This window comes from Macaca nemestrina, chromosome 13, assembly GCF_043159975.1.
Source record: "Macaca nemestrina isolate mMacNem1 chromosome 13, mMacNem.hap1, whole genome shotgun sequence".
NCBI lineage: Eukaryota > Metazoa > Chordata > Mammalia > Primates > Cercopithecidae > Macaca > Macaca nemestrina.
Genome location: NC_092137.1, coordinates 17,764,042 through 17,779,797, shown reverse-complemented (window position 1 = coordinate 17,779,797; position 15,756 = coordinate 17,764,042). Strand labels below are relative to the sequence as shown.

At 36.3% G+C, this 15,756-nt stretch overlaps 1 protein-coding gene across 5 annotated transcripts in view; it reads right to left on the bottom strand.

Annotated features, from left to right (window-relative positions):
• Positions 1 to 2,460: 2,460 nt before the first annotated feature.
• The window catches only part of LOC105479903 (GEN1 Holliday junction 5' flap endonuclease), a 32,133-nt gene continuing 18,837 nt past the window's right edge, over positions 2,461 to 15,756 (bottom strand). For all 5 annotated transcript variants that reach the window (XM_011738229.3, XM_011738228.3, XM_071076264.1 and 2 more), the window contains 7 exons: positions 14,815 to 14,965; positions 14,465 to 14,501; positions 14,298 to 14,378; positions 13,244 to 13,374; positions 9,327 to 9,388; positions 7,007 to 7,150; positions 2,461 to 6,523 (listed from right to left, as the gene is read on the bottom strand). In XM_011738229.3, coding sequence (XP_011736531.2) covers positions 5,208 to 6,523; positions 7,007 to 7,150; positions 9,327 to 9,388; positions 13,244 to 13,374; positions 14,298 to 14,378; positions 14,465 to 14,501; positions 14,815 to 14,965 — 1,922 coding nt within the window. In that variant the 3' untranslated portion in view covers positions 2,461 to 5,207. The remainder of the gene's footprint in view (positions 6,524 to 7,006; positions 7,151 to 9,326; positions 9,389 to 13,243; positions 13,375 to 14,297; positions 14,379 to 14,464; positions 14,502 to 14,814; positions 14,966 to 15,756) is intronic.

Here is a 15,756-nt window from a genome sequence, read left to right as displayed (position 1 = left end):
GACACATATAGAGCAATTAATTCGGCTTGGGATTAGAAAGTTATGACATGTGAGCTGGTCCTTAACAGATGAGGTTTATCTAGCCTTAGCAGCAAGCATTTCAGGCAGACATCCGTGCAGGGAATAACAAATGGTCTTAGGTGGCTAGAGCCAAGGTTCATGACTATGAATGCATGAAGCTGAAAAGACAAGTTGGGGCCAGGCTGCCTCAGCCTTGTGAGCCATGCTGAAGTACTAAGACCAGATTCTGCAAGGTTAAGTGCAGCCACTGCTGGTACAGGCTCCATGGCTGGCAGGTTGTGCAGAATTGTCATTCATGCATCTAGCAGTTACTGTGCCAAACACTGTTCCAGAATTCTGTGAACAGAAAGGACTTAATCCCTGGCCTCATCAAGTCTGCATTCTAGTTTGGGAAACAATGAAAAAAAAAAACAAAACAAAACCCTAAACTCAACATTTATAATGTCAGGAGATAAAAAGATTAGGACTCTCTGAGATGATATTTGAGTCAAGAACTGAATGATGTGTGGAAACATAAATACAGAGAATCGTTTTCACTCACGAATTAGGAGATCTGAGTTCTAGTCCCAGCTTTAACCTTTTCTAGTTGAGTGACCTAGAAAAATTTTAAACTTACTGGGCCTCCAGCTGGCTGTTATACATAGAAAAGCCTAAGAACCTTGCTCAAAGTGGGTGCTCAAAAATGTGATAGGTGATCAGATGAATATTAGTTACCAAATTATATTTAAGCAAGCACATTTTTTTTCCCAGTAGCTCAAATGCCACATTAGGATCCCTTGTGTGATGATGTTAGAGTTTCCTTCTTCTGAAAACACATCTCCCACCCTCACACTGCCTCCTGCTAGCGTTACTGTGTCAACATTTTTACCAAAAGGCAGTGCTTGGCTGCATTCAATTTGAATCCAAAATCTGATAGTGCTCTTTCCAAATGATGGTACCGGACACAGCTACCATTGACTGAGTCCGTACAATGTGTCAATGGTGGCAGCGACTTGACAGATACCAAAACAACCTTATAGGATACCATTGATCACTGTATCTCCAGGGCCCAGCACAATGCCTGTCACATAAACATTTGAATAAATGAGTCTCAGAAAAGTCAGAAAATGTCTCCAGGGTCTCAGAGAAAATCTGTTAGCAGAAAAGAATCTGAAGCTAGGTATGCCTGACAAGATCGCTCAAGCCATGCTACCCAAAAGGAAAAAGTACAGTCCTCATTATAAAATGTAGAAGACGGAGATTATATATTTTTTAATTTAAATTTTAATTTTTTTGAGACACTTTTTCACCCATCCTGGAGTGCAGTGGCACCATCTCAGCTCACTGCAACCGCTGCCTCCTAGGTTCAAGTGATTCTCCTGCCTCAGCCTCCTGAGTAGCTGGGAGTACAGATGCACACCACCAGGCCCCACTGATTTTTGTATTTTTAGTAGAGACGGGGTTTTGCCATGTTGGCCCGGCTGGTCTTGAACTCCTGGCCTCAAGCAATCCACCCACCTCAGCCTCCCAGAGTGCTGGGATTACAGGCATGAGCCACCATGCATCGCCCGATAGAGATTTTATACAGAAAAAAAAAAAAAAATCTAAAAGAAAAACCGCCAAGAACTTAAGATTGATTACACAAAGCCCAAAGTAGTTAGGCCAGAGCAGGGCCTTAGGATGGAGCCATCAGAAAGAAGCCAATTACAGGATCCTAGCAGCTGGAGGCAGATCTTTGGCAGAGTATTTCAAAGGGAAGCAAGGCATCCTCAACAAGACAATGAAGTGGTTAGCAAATACGTAAGCAGCAACTGGTAAAATTTGATAAACAAGCGGTAACATGACCACACCAAGGAACAAGAACATGGAATGCTTTAAAAAGAATTGGTATAGCGTGGACAATGAAAACAGAGAACTTGAGGAGGAGAAAGTATAATTTTACACTTACGCCTGTTTAGCTGTATCAGCGGTCCCCAACCTTTCCGGCACCAAGGACCACTTTCATGGAAAACAATTTTTTTATGGACGATGCGGGTGAGATGGCTGTGGGATGAAACTGTTCCACCTCGTATCATCAGACATTAGATTCTCAGTAGGAGTGCGCAAACTAGATCCTTGCATGTGTAGTTCACAATAAAGGTTCGTGCTCCTATGAGAATCTAATGCCACTGCTGATCTGACAGGAGGCAGAGCTCAGGCGGTGACTCTTGCTTGCATGCCGCTCACCACCTGCTGTGCAGGCCATCCTGACAGGTCATGGACTGGTACCTGTCCACAGCCTGGGGACACCTGAGCTATATAGCAAAATGAACCTAGACTGGCCACTCCCAACTAATTGTTATTTTCATCTCATACAATCTCAAGAATGCCTCTAGATATTTTATTTACCTGGTCTAGATGGTCCTAAACTATCACAGCCACGACTGAACAAATCAAAATAAGCAGAACCTTGGAAGAATGTTTTAGCAACGATTTTTTTCTCTCTGAATATACAAAACATTGCAATACAGTCCTTAAAAAGCTGTTGAGACGATACAAGGTTTGTAAACAATCTAGTTGAATGCTTAGCACACGGTAGCTAATACACATTAGTTTTTCCCCTTCCTCATTCTGGAATTGGGATTGTTTCCACTTTTTGGCTATTATGAATAATGACGCTATGGACATTTGTGCACAGGTTTTTATGTGGATGTATGTTTTCATTTCTCTTGGGTATATACCTGGGAGTGGAACTGCTGGATATTAACTCTACATTTAACCATCTGAATACCAGACTTTTTCCAAAGTGGCTGCCCCATTTTACATTCCTACCAGCATGTTATGAGAATTCCAATTTCTCCACATCCTCATCAATACTAGTTATTATCTTTTTGATTGCAGACATTCTATTGGGCGTCTTGTGGCTTTGATTTGCAATTTCCTGATGACTAATAGTACTGAACAATTTTAAATGTGCTTATTGGCCATTTGTATTTCTTCTTTGGAGAAATGCCTGTTATTTTGCCCATTTTGTTGTCTTTTTATAATTGAGTTATGAGTTCTTTATATACATCCCTCTAAGATACAAGTCCCTTACCACATTTATGATTTGCAAATATTTTCTCCCATTCTGTAAGCTGTCTTTTCACTTTCTTGATGGTGTCATTTCAAACAAGTTTTTAGTTTTGATGAAGTCCACTTTGTGTATTTTCTTTTGTTGCCTATGTTTTGGGTGTATTTAAGAAATCCTTGCCTAATCCAAAGTCACAGACTTATGTCTATGTTTTCTTCTGTTTTATAGCTGTAGCTCTTACATTTAGGTCCTTGATCCATTTTAAGTTACTTTTTAAATATCATGTGAAGTAGGAATCAAATGTCATTCTTTTTTACGTAGATATCCAATAGATCCAGAAGACAGTTGGTTCAAAGACAGTTTTGTTTTCCCATTGAATTGTCTTGGCACTCTGGTTTAAAATCAACTGACCATAAATGTGAGGGCTTTTTTCTGAACTCTCAATTCTATGCCATTGATCTATGTTGACCTATACGTCTACCTTTATACCAGTACAACACATTCTTCATTACTGTAGTTTATATACTTAAAATCAGGAAGGGTGAGTCATTCAAATTTTTTCGAGATTCTTCTTGTGTTTCTGAAATTTCCATATGAATTTTATAATCAGCAAAGAAACCAGCTGGAATTAATAGGAATTACATTTAACCTGTAGGTCAGTTTGGGGAGTATTGTCATCTTATGTCTTCTGATTCATCAACATGGAATGTATTTCCATTTATTTAGAGGTGTACAGAAATACAGTTAAGGCTGGGTATGGTGGCTCACACCTGTAATCCCAGCACTCTGGGAGGCCGAGATGGGTGGATCCTTGAGGCTAGGAGTTGACTAGCCTGACCAACATGGGAAAATCCCATCTCTACTAAAAATACTAAAAATTAGCCAGGCATGGTGGCACACACCTGTAATTCCTGCTACTCAGGTGGCTGAGGCACGAGAATCGTGTGAACCTGGGAGGCAGAGGTTGCAGTGAGCCAAGACGGCGCCACTACACCCCAGTCTTGACAACAGAGTGAGACTCCGTCTCAAAAAACAAACAAACAAACACAAACAAAATACAATGATCATTGCACAATTGGTCTTGTATTCTACAACCTTGATGAACTCATTTTATCAGTTTTAATAGTTTTCTAGTGGATTTCTTAGAATTTTTGATACATACAATCTTGTCATCTGCAGAGACAATTTTCCTCTTCAATCTGGATACCTCTCTAGAATTTTTGGGTGCGACCTAAATTAATGCAAGATTTAATATTTGGTGGTATTAAAGTCAATATTGCATAGATTTAAAACAAAAGGGGGAAAAGTGCTACAGAAGGAAAAAATAGAAAAATAAAAAAATTAGCAGGCAAGAAAACTGATTCCCACAGGATTATTAGTTAGCTATGTGATCCTGGGCAAGTTTCTAATCCTTTTGGATTAGAAATACATTTGATTTTCCAAATCTTCTTCCACTTGATATACGTGTGAACTTCTGGGCTTTGCTCAGTTTATTCAGCCATTACAAGCATGATTTTTACTAAACATACTGACATCTTCTCTCCTTTTCTTTTTGCCCCTCAAAAAAGAGACTAAGACACCAAAAGTGGAAGAGCACACTAAAGGTAGCTTCACACTGAGGGAGAATATAACTCTCAGCAAAGAGTTATAATGGAAGACTTCCAAGGCCTTCCAATGTGGAAGAGCACACTAAAGGTATCTTCACACTTAGGGAGAAAATAACTCTTAGGAAAGAGAGTTATAACGGAAGACCTTGCAAGGCCTTAAAAGAATGCAGAGAAGTATAAAGAATTATCCTCTTGGGAACAAGCTGGAATATAAATACTTTAGAGGCTTGTGGAAGAAAAAGTAAAAATGAACAAAGAGATGAAGCATTTACTCTGTCAAGTACTATACCAATATTTTAAAACCACAATTAAGGAATAATAAGGACATAATAATGACATGCATTATCAGAAGTTTTCAATACAGAGGATCTTTTAAAACCCGAGTTTTAGGTGACATTTTTAAAATCACAATTTTGATTAAAATGGTGTTTCATGACATAGAGAACATTAAAATTTTTACCACACATGAAATAGATACCTTCCCTCTGTCTCTGCTATTGCTGAAGAACTAAAATAATAAGTTATACTTAAGTGTTTTAAAGTTCCTTTCAAGTGCTTTGGAATCTTAGTTTTAATCTCTGGCGTAAAGGAAGAGGACTATCCAAACAAGTAACAGAGTTGGTTTCTTTCTTATGACATTGTAGAGAACTCAAAGAACTTTTTGCTGAATCTGGGAAACAGCTTTCTTCATTTTCAGCTGTTTTATAAGATCTGACACACTGTTCACTTTCTTTAATATGTATCTTAGGGCTACCCAACTTGTTGTGGCCACTTTCTTTGAACTGGGTTGTATTTTGCTTTTGAGAACTGTGCTTCATTCTTTGAGTTGTGTACTTAGCTCTCCCAAACACTGGGGCACTTTGTTCATCAGAGGAATGTCTGTTAAGGCAAACACTCTTCTTCATTAAAATTTTCTGAGTGGTTTGCATATCAACTTTTCTACTATGATCTAAAGCAGTATTTGGTGGTCTAACATTGCAGGTCTTTACTACTGTGTTACTGATAGAATAAGGTACAGAAGTATTGACTTTATAGTTTTCCTGAAGCAGCTGGTCTCCTTTTAGAACTTTAGAGTCTCTGGATTCATTTTGCAAGGGAATTCCTGGAAGATCCTTTGAAAGATGTGATGTACAATCAGAACCACTGTTAGCAATATAAGGTTCTTTTACACTAAGTATGGACAAAGTTTTCAGGTTGACATCTGGTTGTAGACTATCCTGAGGATATGATGATTTTATAAATATTCGTTCCTTTAAAGGCAAATCCTGAAGACATAAATCAGTAATGCCAGAAAGTAGATGCTCTTCAGGACTAATCCTATCAGAATCCTCATCCAACACTTTCTGTATGTTTGCAGTATACCTTTCTGATTCACATGACAGTTGTTCTGGGATATTTTCAAAGCCACCAGGGATGGCTGATAGCTCTGATTCAACTTCTGATTTTAAACCGTGAGAAAAAGTATTCCTTTGAATAGCTGGAGAAGTACTAAAAGATGTACCTTCCCAGTCAATAGTGCTCAAGTGTAGATCAGCAATCACAGATATATTACGAGATGAGGTACTGGGTTGACTAGATTCTGAAATTAGAGACTTACTGACAGCTTTAATCTGTATAGCCAAAGGTCTTGGAGAAGACATGAACTGTTCTTGTACATTCAAACATGGAGTAGTTTTAGGTAAAAGCAAGCTATTCAGCGAGGCAGATATAGATTCCTGTGGTAATGCAGAATCAGGGGAAATCCCCAACTCTAACTTGGAATTCTGCTTATGAAAGATTTCACATGTGGGTTTTAAAGTCATGTGTGACTGAAAGCTCATTACTTCATCTGGTTCTGGCAAATTATTTTCTTTAGGCTTAATACCTGAAAAAAAAAATACATATAATCAACATTTATTTTCTTTGCTTTAACTTGGGTAAAAACAAATAAATAAACAGTTCAGAGAGAAATCTATATGAATTTTTTTGGCTTTTTTGGTCTCAGTGCATTCCTAGATTATAAAATATTTCCCTCTGAAAACAATTGAGCTGTTTTCCTCACTGAGTTCTGGGAAATGAAGAAAATGTATTTAAAACCCGAATATGCTATAAACAGTAGCTGCTGACCAATTGGTCAGTATAACTATTATTATTAACAATTGGTTAAGTTAGTAGACAGAGCAGAATGTTTTATTCCTGGCTTTTCAGCTTTAAAAGAAAGTATGTGAAGACAAGGAAGAATATAATTCTTGACTCTTGATTTTATAGATTTTTCAGTAAAATTTAGACAGAGTAGATTCAAACAGAAGAGGTGGCTCTTCTATAACATTTGCATGTGGCATAAATAGCTGTCAAACCCAAAACTTACGTTTTTGTTTCTTCCCTTTAATTTCTAACTTTTGTTTTTGGTAAATAGCAACGATCTCAGGATATGCTGCTTCAAACAATGATTCTTCTTCTATTGTTAGCAGAGCAAATTCTCCATGTTGTTTATCTTCCATAGCATAATGTTCTAAAAGATTAAAGATACAGCAAAGCATCCTTAATTACACATTTTTAAAAAATCCAGTTGGCCAGGCTTGGTGGCTCACACCTGTAATCCAGCACTTTGGGAAGCCAAGGCAGGCAGATCATGAAGTCAGGAATTCGAGACCAGCCTGACCAACACGAGTCCAGCCTGACCAACATGGTGAAACCCCATCTCTACTGAAAATACAAAAATTAGCTGGGCGTGCTGGCATGTGCCTGTAATCCCAGCTACTCGGGAGGCTGAGGCAAGAGAATCACTTGAACCCGGGAGGGGGAGGTTGCAGTGAGCTGAGATCGCACCACTGCACTCCAGCCTGGGCAACAAGAGCAAAACTCCATCTAAAAAAAAAAAAAAAACAACTTCAATCTTTCCAGGTAACTAGGTTTACCAGGTAAAATAAGTCATTCACAAATGAACTATTCACTGCAAATCTTGCTTTATAACACCTATATTCTAACAATCTGTTGATAGCAGTACATAATTTATTTTCTTTTTGCCTGGCAATAGCTGGAGATTCTTTCTAAATTAGAACTTTAAATTCTCTTATTCTGAGATGGTAGCAGTAGCTGAAAGAATAGAAAACTTTGTTTAGGTAAGGTTAGTTGGTTTAATTCAGTTAAGTAAGTGTTAAAATTCCAGGTAAGAAATGAAATAGCTTCCTAAAACTCAACATCAGCTTTCTTTAGTGATGGCTTCTGAAAAGAACACAACTGAAAGGGTCATCAAAAGCATTACTACTTTCCAGGCCGGACGCAGTGGCTCACGTCTGTAATCCCAGCACTTTGGGAGGCCGAAGCGGGTGGAACACCTGAGGTCAGGAGTTCGAGACCAGCCAGGCCAAAATGGCAAACCTCCATCTCTACTACAAATACAAAAATTAGCCAGGCGTGATGGCAGGTGCCTGTAACCCCACCTACTCGGGAGGCTGAGGCAGGAGAATCACTTAAGCCCAGGAGGCAGAAGTTGCTGTGAGCCAAGATGGTGCCACTGCACTCTCCAGCCTGGGCAACAGAGCAAGACTCCGTCTCAAGAAAAAAAAAAAAAAAAAGTATTACTACTTCCCAGATTGTTGTTTCAGAGGGTATCAATGTCTCAAGCCCAATCTAACTGGACTTACAAGTAATTAATAAATGAAAATAAAAATGTTCATATGTAAATTTACAGTACAGTGTATTTACAAATAGTACACTAGATTCTTGGGTTTATATGTGGGCAAAACTATAAAATAAGCCAAATTATAAAGAATATACTGATAAGTTTAAAGCAGAAACAAAGAGAATGAGTGATTTTAAAAGTGTTCCTTAGTTAAACTAGCTTGGAGTACATTTTCTCCTGTAATAGCTCCCATGAGGATCAGTGAAAATGGGTATCTGATCCTCAGTTCTTGACAGGAGAGATGCATTGCCAAACTGAATTAATATCATTTTCTTTCCTGAAAATATACTGGTCGGTGTAACTGTTTCTAAATACTTTTCAAAATTCTTCAACATTCTATCTTCCTCTTACTGCTTGGAATGATTTATCTAATTCTCTGTAATTTCATTCTTCAAAGTTACCTACAGCTTAAACTTTCATTGGACAAACCTGTTCTCTCAAATATGATCATACAGTTTAATTTCAAAGCCAAACAGAAATCAACTTGGTGTCATTTTCCATTTTAAATTATCTGTGTTTCACTATCTCCAGTTTGGGAGCTAATTCAGAGTTCACTGTAATTCTATCTGTAGCAAAAATAAGAATAATTTGACAATAAAAAATTCCCACTGAAAACTAAGCAGGGTTAAAAAAAAAAGGAAAGGAAGTGTATCCCAGGGGTTTTTTTAGCAATCTCAATTTTTTCAGATGGACTTATACATGACATTGAATGACCAGAGCATTTGTAAAAGCATATTTGAGAAATATAAATAAAAATTATTTCAGCATTACTTCCTTAAACATTACAAAAGAAATGTCAAATTAGGACATTAAAATAAAATCAAAGTTTATCATGTTTACTATTAGTCAAAACCTATCTAAAATAACACAGGCAAACTATGAAATCAACCTGTGGTGCATGTGATGGGTTTCATCTTTATTTTTCACACACACGTACAATATTTACTAGACATACATGGTCAAATATTATAAATGGAATATTTTGCTTAAAGTGAATACATACCAGGCTTTTCCCATTCTATTTCAAAACAATGAACTCCATTTCTGATTCGAGTCTTAACAATTCTGAAAAACAAATTCATTTAATGAAGTCTAATTGCAAAAGATATTTGGAAATTTTCCATTTGTAACCTGAATAATTTCCATAGTTTTTTTCCCCCCCCAGGTAAAAACATTTAAAGGAATTACTGCCTAGTCCTTTGACTAGTTTATTCAAAAGATAATATTGTTAGGTACATAGAGTTTATTATTATTAGATCTTCTAAGTCAATTGTTTCTTACCTTATTATGCAGTGTTCCTCACTTCCACAATAAAGATTTTTGTTTTAGTTTGTTATATTACTTTGGTAAGTACAGTATTTTCCTACTAACTGTTCTTAAATCTCTTTTATTTTCAAATTCTGTGTAGTATTATTCTACATGTACCTTATAAGCTGAATATTGCTGAGTTTTATTTACTTATCCAATATAATACGTCTTTTAATATGTGAGTTTAATCTGCTTACATTTTTGGTGATTACTGATATAGCTGCTGGATTCATTCATGCATCTTACTTTGTCACCAGCTTTTTCTTTGTTCCTTTCACCTTCCTTCTTTCTGTATTCTTTTGGTTTGATAGTTTTACTTTCTTATTTTAATTGTGCTGGTTTGGAAGACAGATTATATTTCTAGCAGGTGTTTGAATGCATACTTTGGGAGTTTTGGCTTATCATCATCATCATGTATTAATCATTACATACTATACAAATATTTATATATATAATTTTTTCTAGTCAGTTTATTAAATTATCCAAATATGTTTCAATCAATTCCTGGGCTGACCACTGTTTCTTGTAATTCACATCTTCCCTCTGTGTTCATTTTTTTCTTGCTGACGTATATCCTTTAACAACACTTTAAAAAAGAAATTATCCTTTTCTTTGAGTCTTGCTGTGTTTGCCCAGGCTGGAGTGCAGTGATGCCATCTCAGCTCACTGTAACCTCTGCCTCCTGGGTTCAAGAGATCTTGTGCCTCAGCATCCCAAGTAGATGGGATTACAGGCGTGTGCCACCACGCCCAGCTAATGTTTTGTATTTATAGTAGAGAGGGGTTTTTGCTACATTGGCCAGAATGGTCTAGAACCCGTGGCCTCAAGTGATCCGCCTGCTTTGGCCTCCCAAAGTGCTGCTGATCCAGGCATAAGCCACCACGCCCAGCCCTTTAACAGCACTTTTAAGGAAGGTTTATGAGTGGTAAACTCTCTTAGTCTTCATATGTTTAAAAACGCTTTTCCTATGAATGATGTTTTAATGATTTCAAGGTTGTAAATTATTTTTACTCGGTACTTTGAAACATCACTCCAGCATCTTCTGGCATCTATTACTGTTATGAAAGATGTGTGCTATCAGATAGTTGATCTTTTTCCTTTGATAGTTCGCAGCAAACTGTTTATTCTGAAAAATTTCAAATCTTTATAAAAGTTGCAGAAATAGTACAATGAATACTCACATGCTATTACTGAGATTCATCAATTGTTAACATTTTATCACACTTGCTTTCTCCATTTGCAAGTTAGTTGCAAACACATCTCATGGCACATCGCCCCCAAATACTGCAGCCTATGTAGAGTATTTCCCTACACTGCCACAAAAAACTATCACACTCTGGAAGTTTAACACTGATACAATATACAGACCATATTCAAATTTCCCCAATTGTCCTAAAAAAAGGTCCTTTATGACTTAAAAACAATTCAGAATTCAATCAGGATCCTTTTTCTCGAATTGTGTTGTCTCTTTATTTTAATCCAGAAAAACTACCTAGATTTTTTTTGTTTCATTTTTGAAGAGTCCAGCATAATAGCTCCACAGAATGGTTTTCACTTGGATTCATTAGAGTATTTCCTCATGATTAGATACAGATTAAACTTTTTTTTTTTTTTTTTTTTGAGACAGGGTCTCACTCTGTCACAGTTTGGAGTGCAGTGGTGTGATCTCAGCTCACTGCAACCTCCACCTCTCAGGCTCAAGCAATCCTCCCAACTCAGCCTTCCAAGTAGCTGGGATCACAGGTGCTCTCCACTATGCCTGGCTACTTTTTTGTATTTTTGGAAGAGATGGGTCTTGAACTCCTGAGCTCAGTCGATCCACCGGCCTCAGCCTCCCAAAATGCTAGGATTACAGGTACAAGCCACCATGCCCTGCCTAGCTCAAGCTTTTTTGGCAAAAATATTATATAATGTGGTATCTTTCTCAGTTTAACATATTAGAAAGCATATGAAATCAGACTATTGTCCTTTTATTGGAAATTAATCATTTAGTTAAACTGACGTCCACTGGACTCCTCCACTTTTGAAGACATCATTTTTCCTTTGTAATTAATTTGTAGAGTGGTACTTGAGACTGTGACTATCCTTTCTCTCCAGCAATCTTTCATCTAATGGTTTTAACATCCATTGATGATTGTTGCCTGATTGGTTTGGTACTTTTTAAGATACTCCTTTTATCGTTGATGTCTACAATATGCCTTGGGTATTTTATGTATTGTGACTATAATTTGGAGTATAACTTTATCTGTCTTAAATTTTGGAAAACTCTCAGACATCATCTTTTCAAAATTACTTTTCTTTTTTCTTTTTTTTTTTTTTTTTGGGACAGAGTCTCGCTCTGTCGCCCAGGCTGGAGTGCAGTGGCCGGATCTCAGCTCACTGCAAGCTCTGCCCCCTGGGTTTACACCATTCTCCTGCCTCAGCCTCCCGAGGAGCTGGGACTACAGGCGCCTGCTACCTTGCCCAGCTAGTTTTTTGTATTTTTTGGTAGAGACAGGGTTTCACCGTGTTAGCCAGGATGGTCTCGATTTCCTGACCTCGTGATCCGCCCGTCTCGGCCTCTCAAAGTGCTGGGATTACAGGCTTGAGCCACCGCGCCCGGCCTCAAAATTACTTTTCAACCTTTTATTTTATTAGCTTCTAGGAATTAATCCAAAACTACTCTTAAGCATTTTTTATGAGAGTCTTTGAAAAGATTTCTCTTCCAAATTACAAATTTTTTTTTGACCAAGTTCAGCCTAGAGTCCCCTTTATTGCTTTTTATTTCATCAACTATTTTTAAGCTAATAGTTCACTTTTTATATCCATCCATTTACATACACTTTTATAATTTTGCCTTCTGTTGCTTACAGACATATGTCTTCATCTTTTTGAGGATTCCAGCATTCTGAAAGGCCAACCACACCCACCCCTTGCATAAAACCTGTCAGACTGTTTTAAAACTTAATCTAAAGTGAATTCATGACTTTTGATTTTTAAAATATTGTATTTCTTTATATGTTAAGCTTTCTTCTTCAATTCTTTTATATTTTATCTGTCTTCACTTCTATCTCTCTAGTCTTTTTGAATGATTTCCAGTAGGCTTTCTGGGTTTCAGGCAGCATTTGGTTAGTTTTTTATTGTCTACCCCAGCCTCTTATCTCCTGATAGGAACAGAGAAATTCCACCCTACCTACTGGGTTTCAAGAAATAAGCCTGACTCCATCAACATCTTGCACTTTTGGTCCTTTTTTTTTTTTTTTCTCTCTGAAGTGATTTATCTCCTGGATGATACTGCTGGCTTCTAGATTTAAGGCTCTGCAAAACCAGTTTTAGGTCCCGCATTACCTTTACACGTTTGTTCCTTTCCTGGTCCACTGAAACAGTTGTCTTATAAAGGCTGGCTATATCCTTTTATGCTTGTTTCTTTTTATAATCTATTATTACTATGTGTTTGAAGTAGAAACGTATGATAAAGCATGACTTACTATGTTGTTCTGATTATAAGCTTTTAATATTCCAGGAGGCCTTTCCTCCACCTTTACAAAAACAAGCTTAAAGATATTAGGAATATTTTAAATATAAGATATTCAAGTAAAAACACCATCTTCACCATACAGTTCTTTACATTACCGAATTGGCTGTAGTTGATTAGAGTTTCTGCTACCAAGCTTTCTTTCTATCATGTCGTAACGGGTCAAAAGTACCAGCAATTTCTCACATGCATAGTGATTGGGCCACTCCATTTTTTCAAGAGTAAATCTCTGTAAATATAATAAAAATAAAACAAGATTTTGTTACCTCTTGGAGACAAATAGCACTCCCAGGTGATATTAATAATTTTTCCTTTAGAATTAACATAAGTTAAAGTAGTATCAATGAGAATATTCTAGAAAGAATAAGCCTCCTAAAGAAGAATCATTATTGTATAATGATTAAGAGTGAAGGCTCTCGGTTTGAACACCAGGATGATATTTCTTAGATGTTGGGTAACTCACTTAACCTCTCTTAGCCTCAGTTTTACCATCTGTAATGTGAAAATATTATAACCCAGTTCACAGATTATAAAGGCTGAGATTACATGTAACGCGTTAAACACAACAGCAAATTTTAATGTCTAATAAATGTTGGCTGCCATTATTAATACTTGTAAGTACCCAGCTGTTGCAATTTATTGAACCACTCCATGTCCCTAGCCACTATATTAGGAGTTAATATAATCTCATTTAATCCTCATGGTGACTTCATGAGATAATATTATTTCTATTTTGAGAATAATACACATCCAGGGTCACACAGTAAATGGAATATGGTCCAAATTTAAATTTAGATCATTAATTTCAGATCTCAATGTTTTTTGTAAATGATACTACCTTCCATAATTATATACTTGATCTTGACATTCTCTTGTTATTAAACCCTCTTCCCCCAAAATATCCTTGGATGCAATATATCCACGTATGCTAATTAAGGCATCTTCTAAAACAGCATAACTGTACTTTGTCTTATAGTGTGCAAAGTATGGCTACTGTATGGCAAATGAGAGATTAGAAATAAATGCTGAAAAAATATAAGAGCTGCCTGTCTTAAGTTTAAACCTCCTCTCACACCAATCAGAGTGAATACCTGTTCCTATCTTTCCAGCATATAACTTCATATGGTAAAGCAAGAATTTATTTTCAGATACCTGAAACAATAACAAATCAGGTCTTTGGTACCTGATAACCTTCACCAATTTATCCTTGTTTAAAAGGAATTCTTGAATAACCTAGCAAGAAAAAAGAAAATAGGAATTGAGACTTAAACTTCTAAGAAAGTTCCTACAATTAATACAGTTGAATTACTGGATATTACCTCATGGAATGGGAATCCCTCACAACTGCAAGCTTTCCTGAAAAAAAAAATTATATATATGTTATTATTATAATCAGACAATTTTAGACTCTGAAATCATCTCAGCCAATCTCCTCCCATTTAATAAGAAATGTGAATTTACAGTATCCCGAACAGTCAAGCTTCTCTTTGAATAACTATTACATTACTATCTCCTAGGTTAGCTAAGTTTTCGAACAGAAATGAAAAAAAGTTTTGTTAAACATATGACTAGTCTAGACAAGTGAGGAAAGATTATGTGGAAATAATTCAACCAAAGGTATGTGTATAGGTCATGCCAGGAAAAATCATGAGTTTTTAAACAAACTTACTTCTTCATATTGTTCTCTACTTCACTGAGTTGCCTATCATGTTCTGTGCGGTGCCAATCACAAGGGCAGCAGTATTCATAGTCATGTGGCTCACAATATTTATCACTTTTACATAATCTGCATCCATTACGTTCATGATCCTTAGGTGAACCTTTATGGAGACCCAAAACAAGTATATCTTTTGCCTTTTATAATTACTTTCCCCATACATTCTTTTTGCCTGTATCTACATTTTCCAAAATTAATATTGCCTAGCACACTACCTAGCATATAGAAAGGTTTCAATACATTTAGGATGAATAGAGTAATAGACACCATAGTAATTCTTGGGCTCAAGTAGATCTTGAACTATTAGTATCACATGACACTTTAGAAAAAATTATTCTTCTATTTGAAAGTATTAATTAGACATTTGAAATTACACATTTACAATAATCAACAACAGAAAACTTTCTGGTTTAAGTAGAAGCTACATGCATAAAAACTAGAATGTAATTATTGGCAAAAAAAGATTATTTACTTAATAGAATAGCTCTAATAGAATAGTTTCTTTAATGAGTGTATTAAAAGAATATAGCAGTTAATTACCTCTGCTAGTGTCTAGCTCTCAGTTACAGTTATTTTTAAACTATCCTTGGAACATGAACAAATGATGACTGTGGCACGGGTGTGGAAATTTAATTCCCTTTAAAAGGAAAGTGTGATTACTTTCAACATTGTCTTGAGAATATGTAAGAGCATATATACTGGATATGACCTAAAATTGTCATTTGTAAGTTATCAAAAAACTATACAATAGCATCTTACTTATAAAAACATTTATTTTCTTCCATGATTTTATCTATAATAACGTTAATAAAAATATATTAAGACAATTAGATATAGCAGAATTTCTTTTAAAAGATGAGTTAACATGACATCCTATTCTCTTTTGGGAATGAA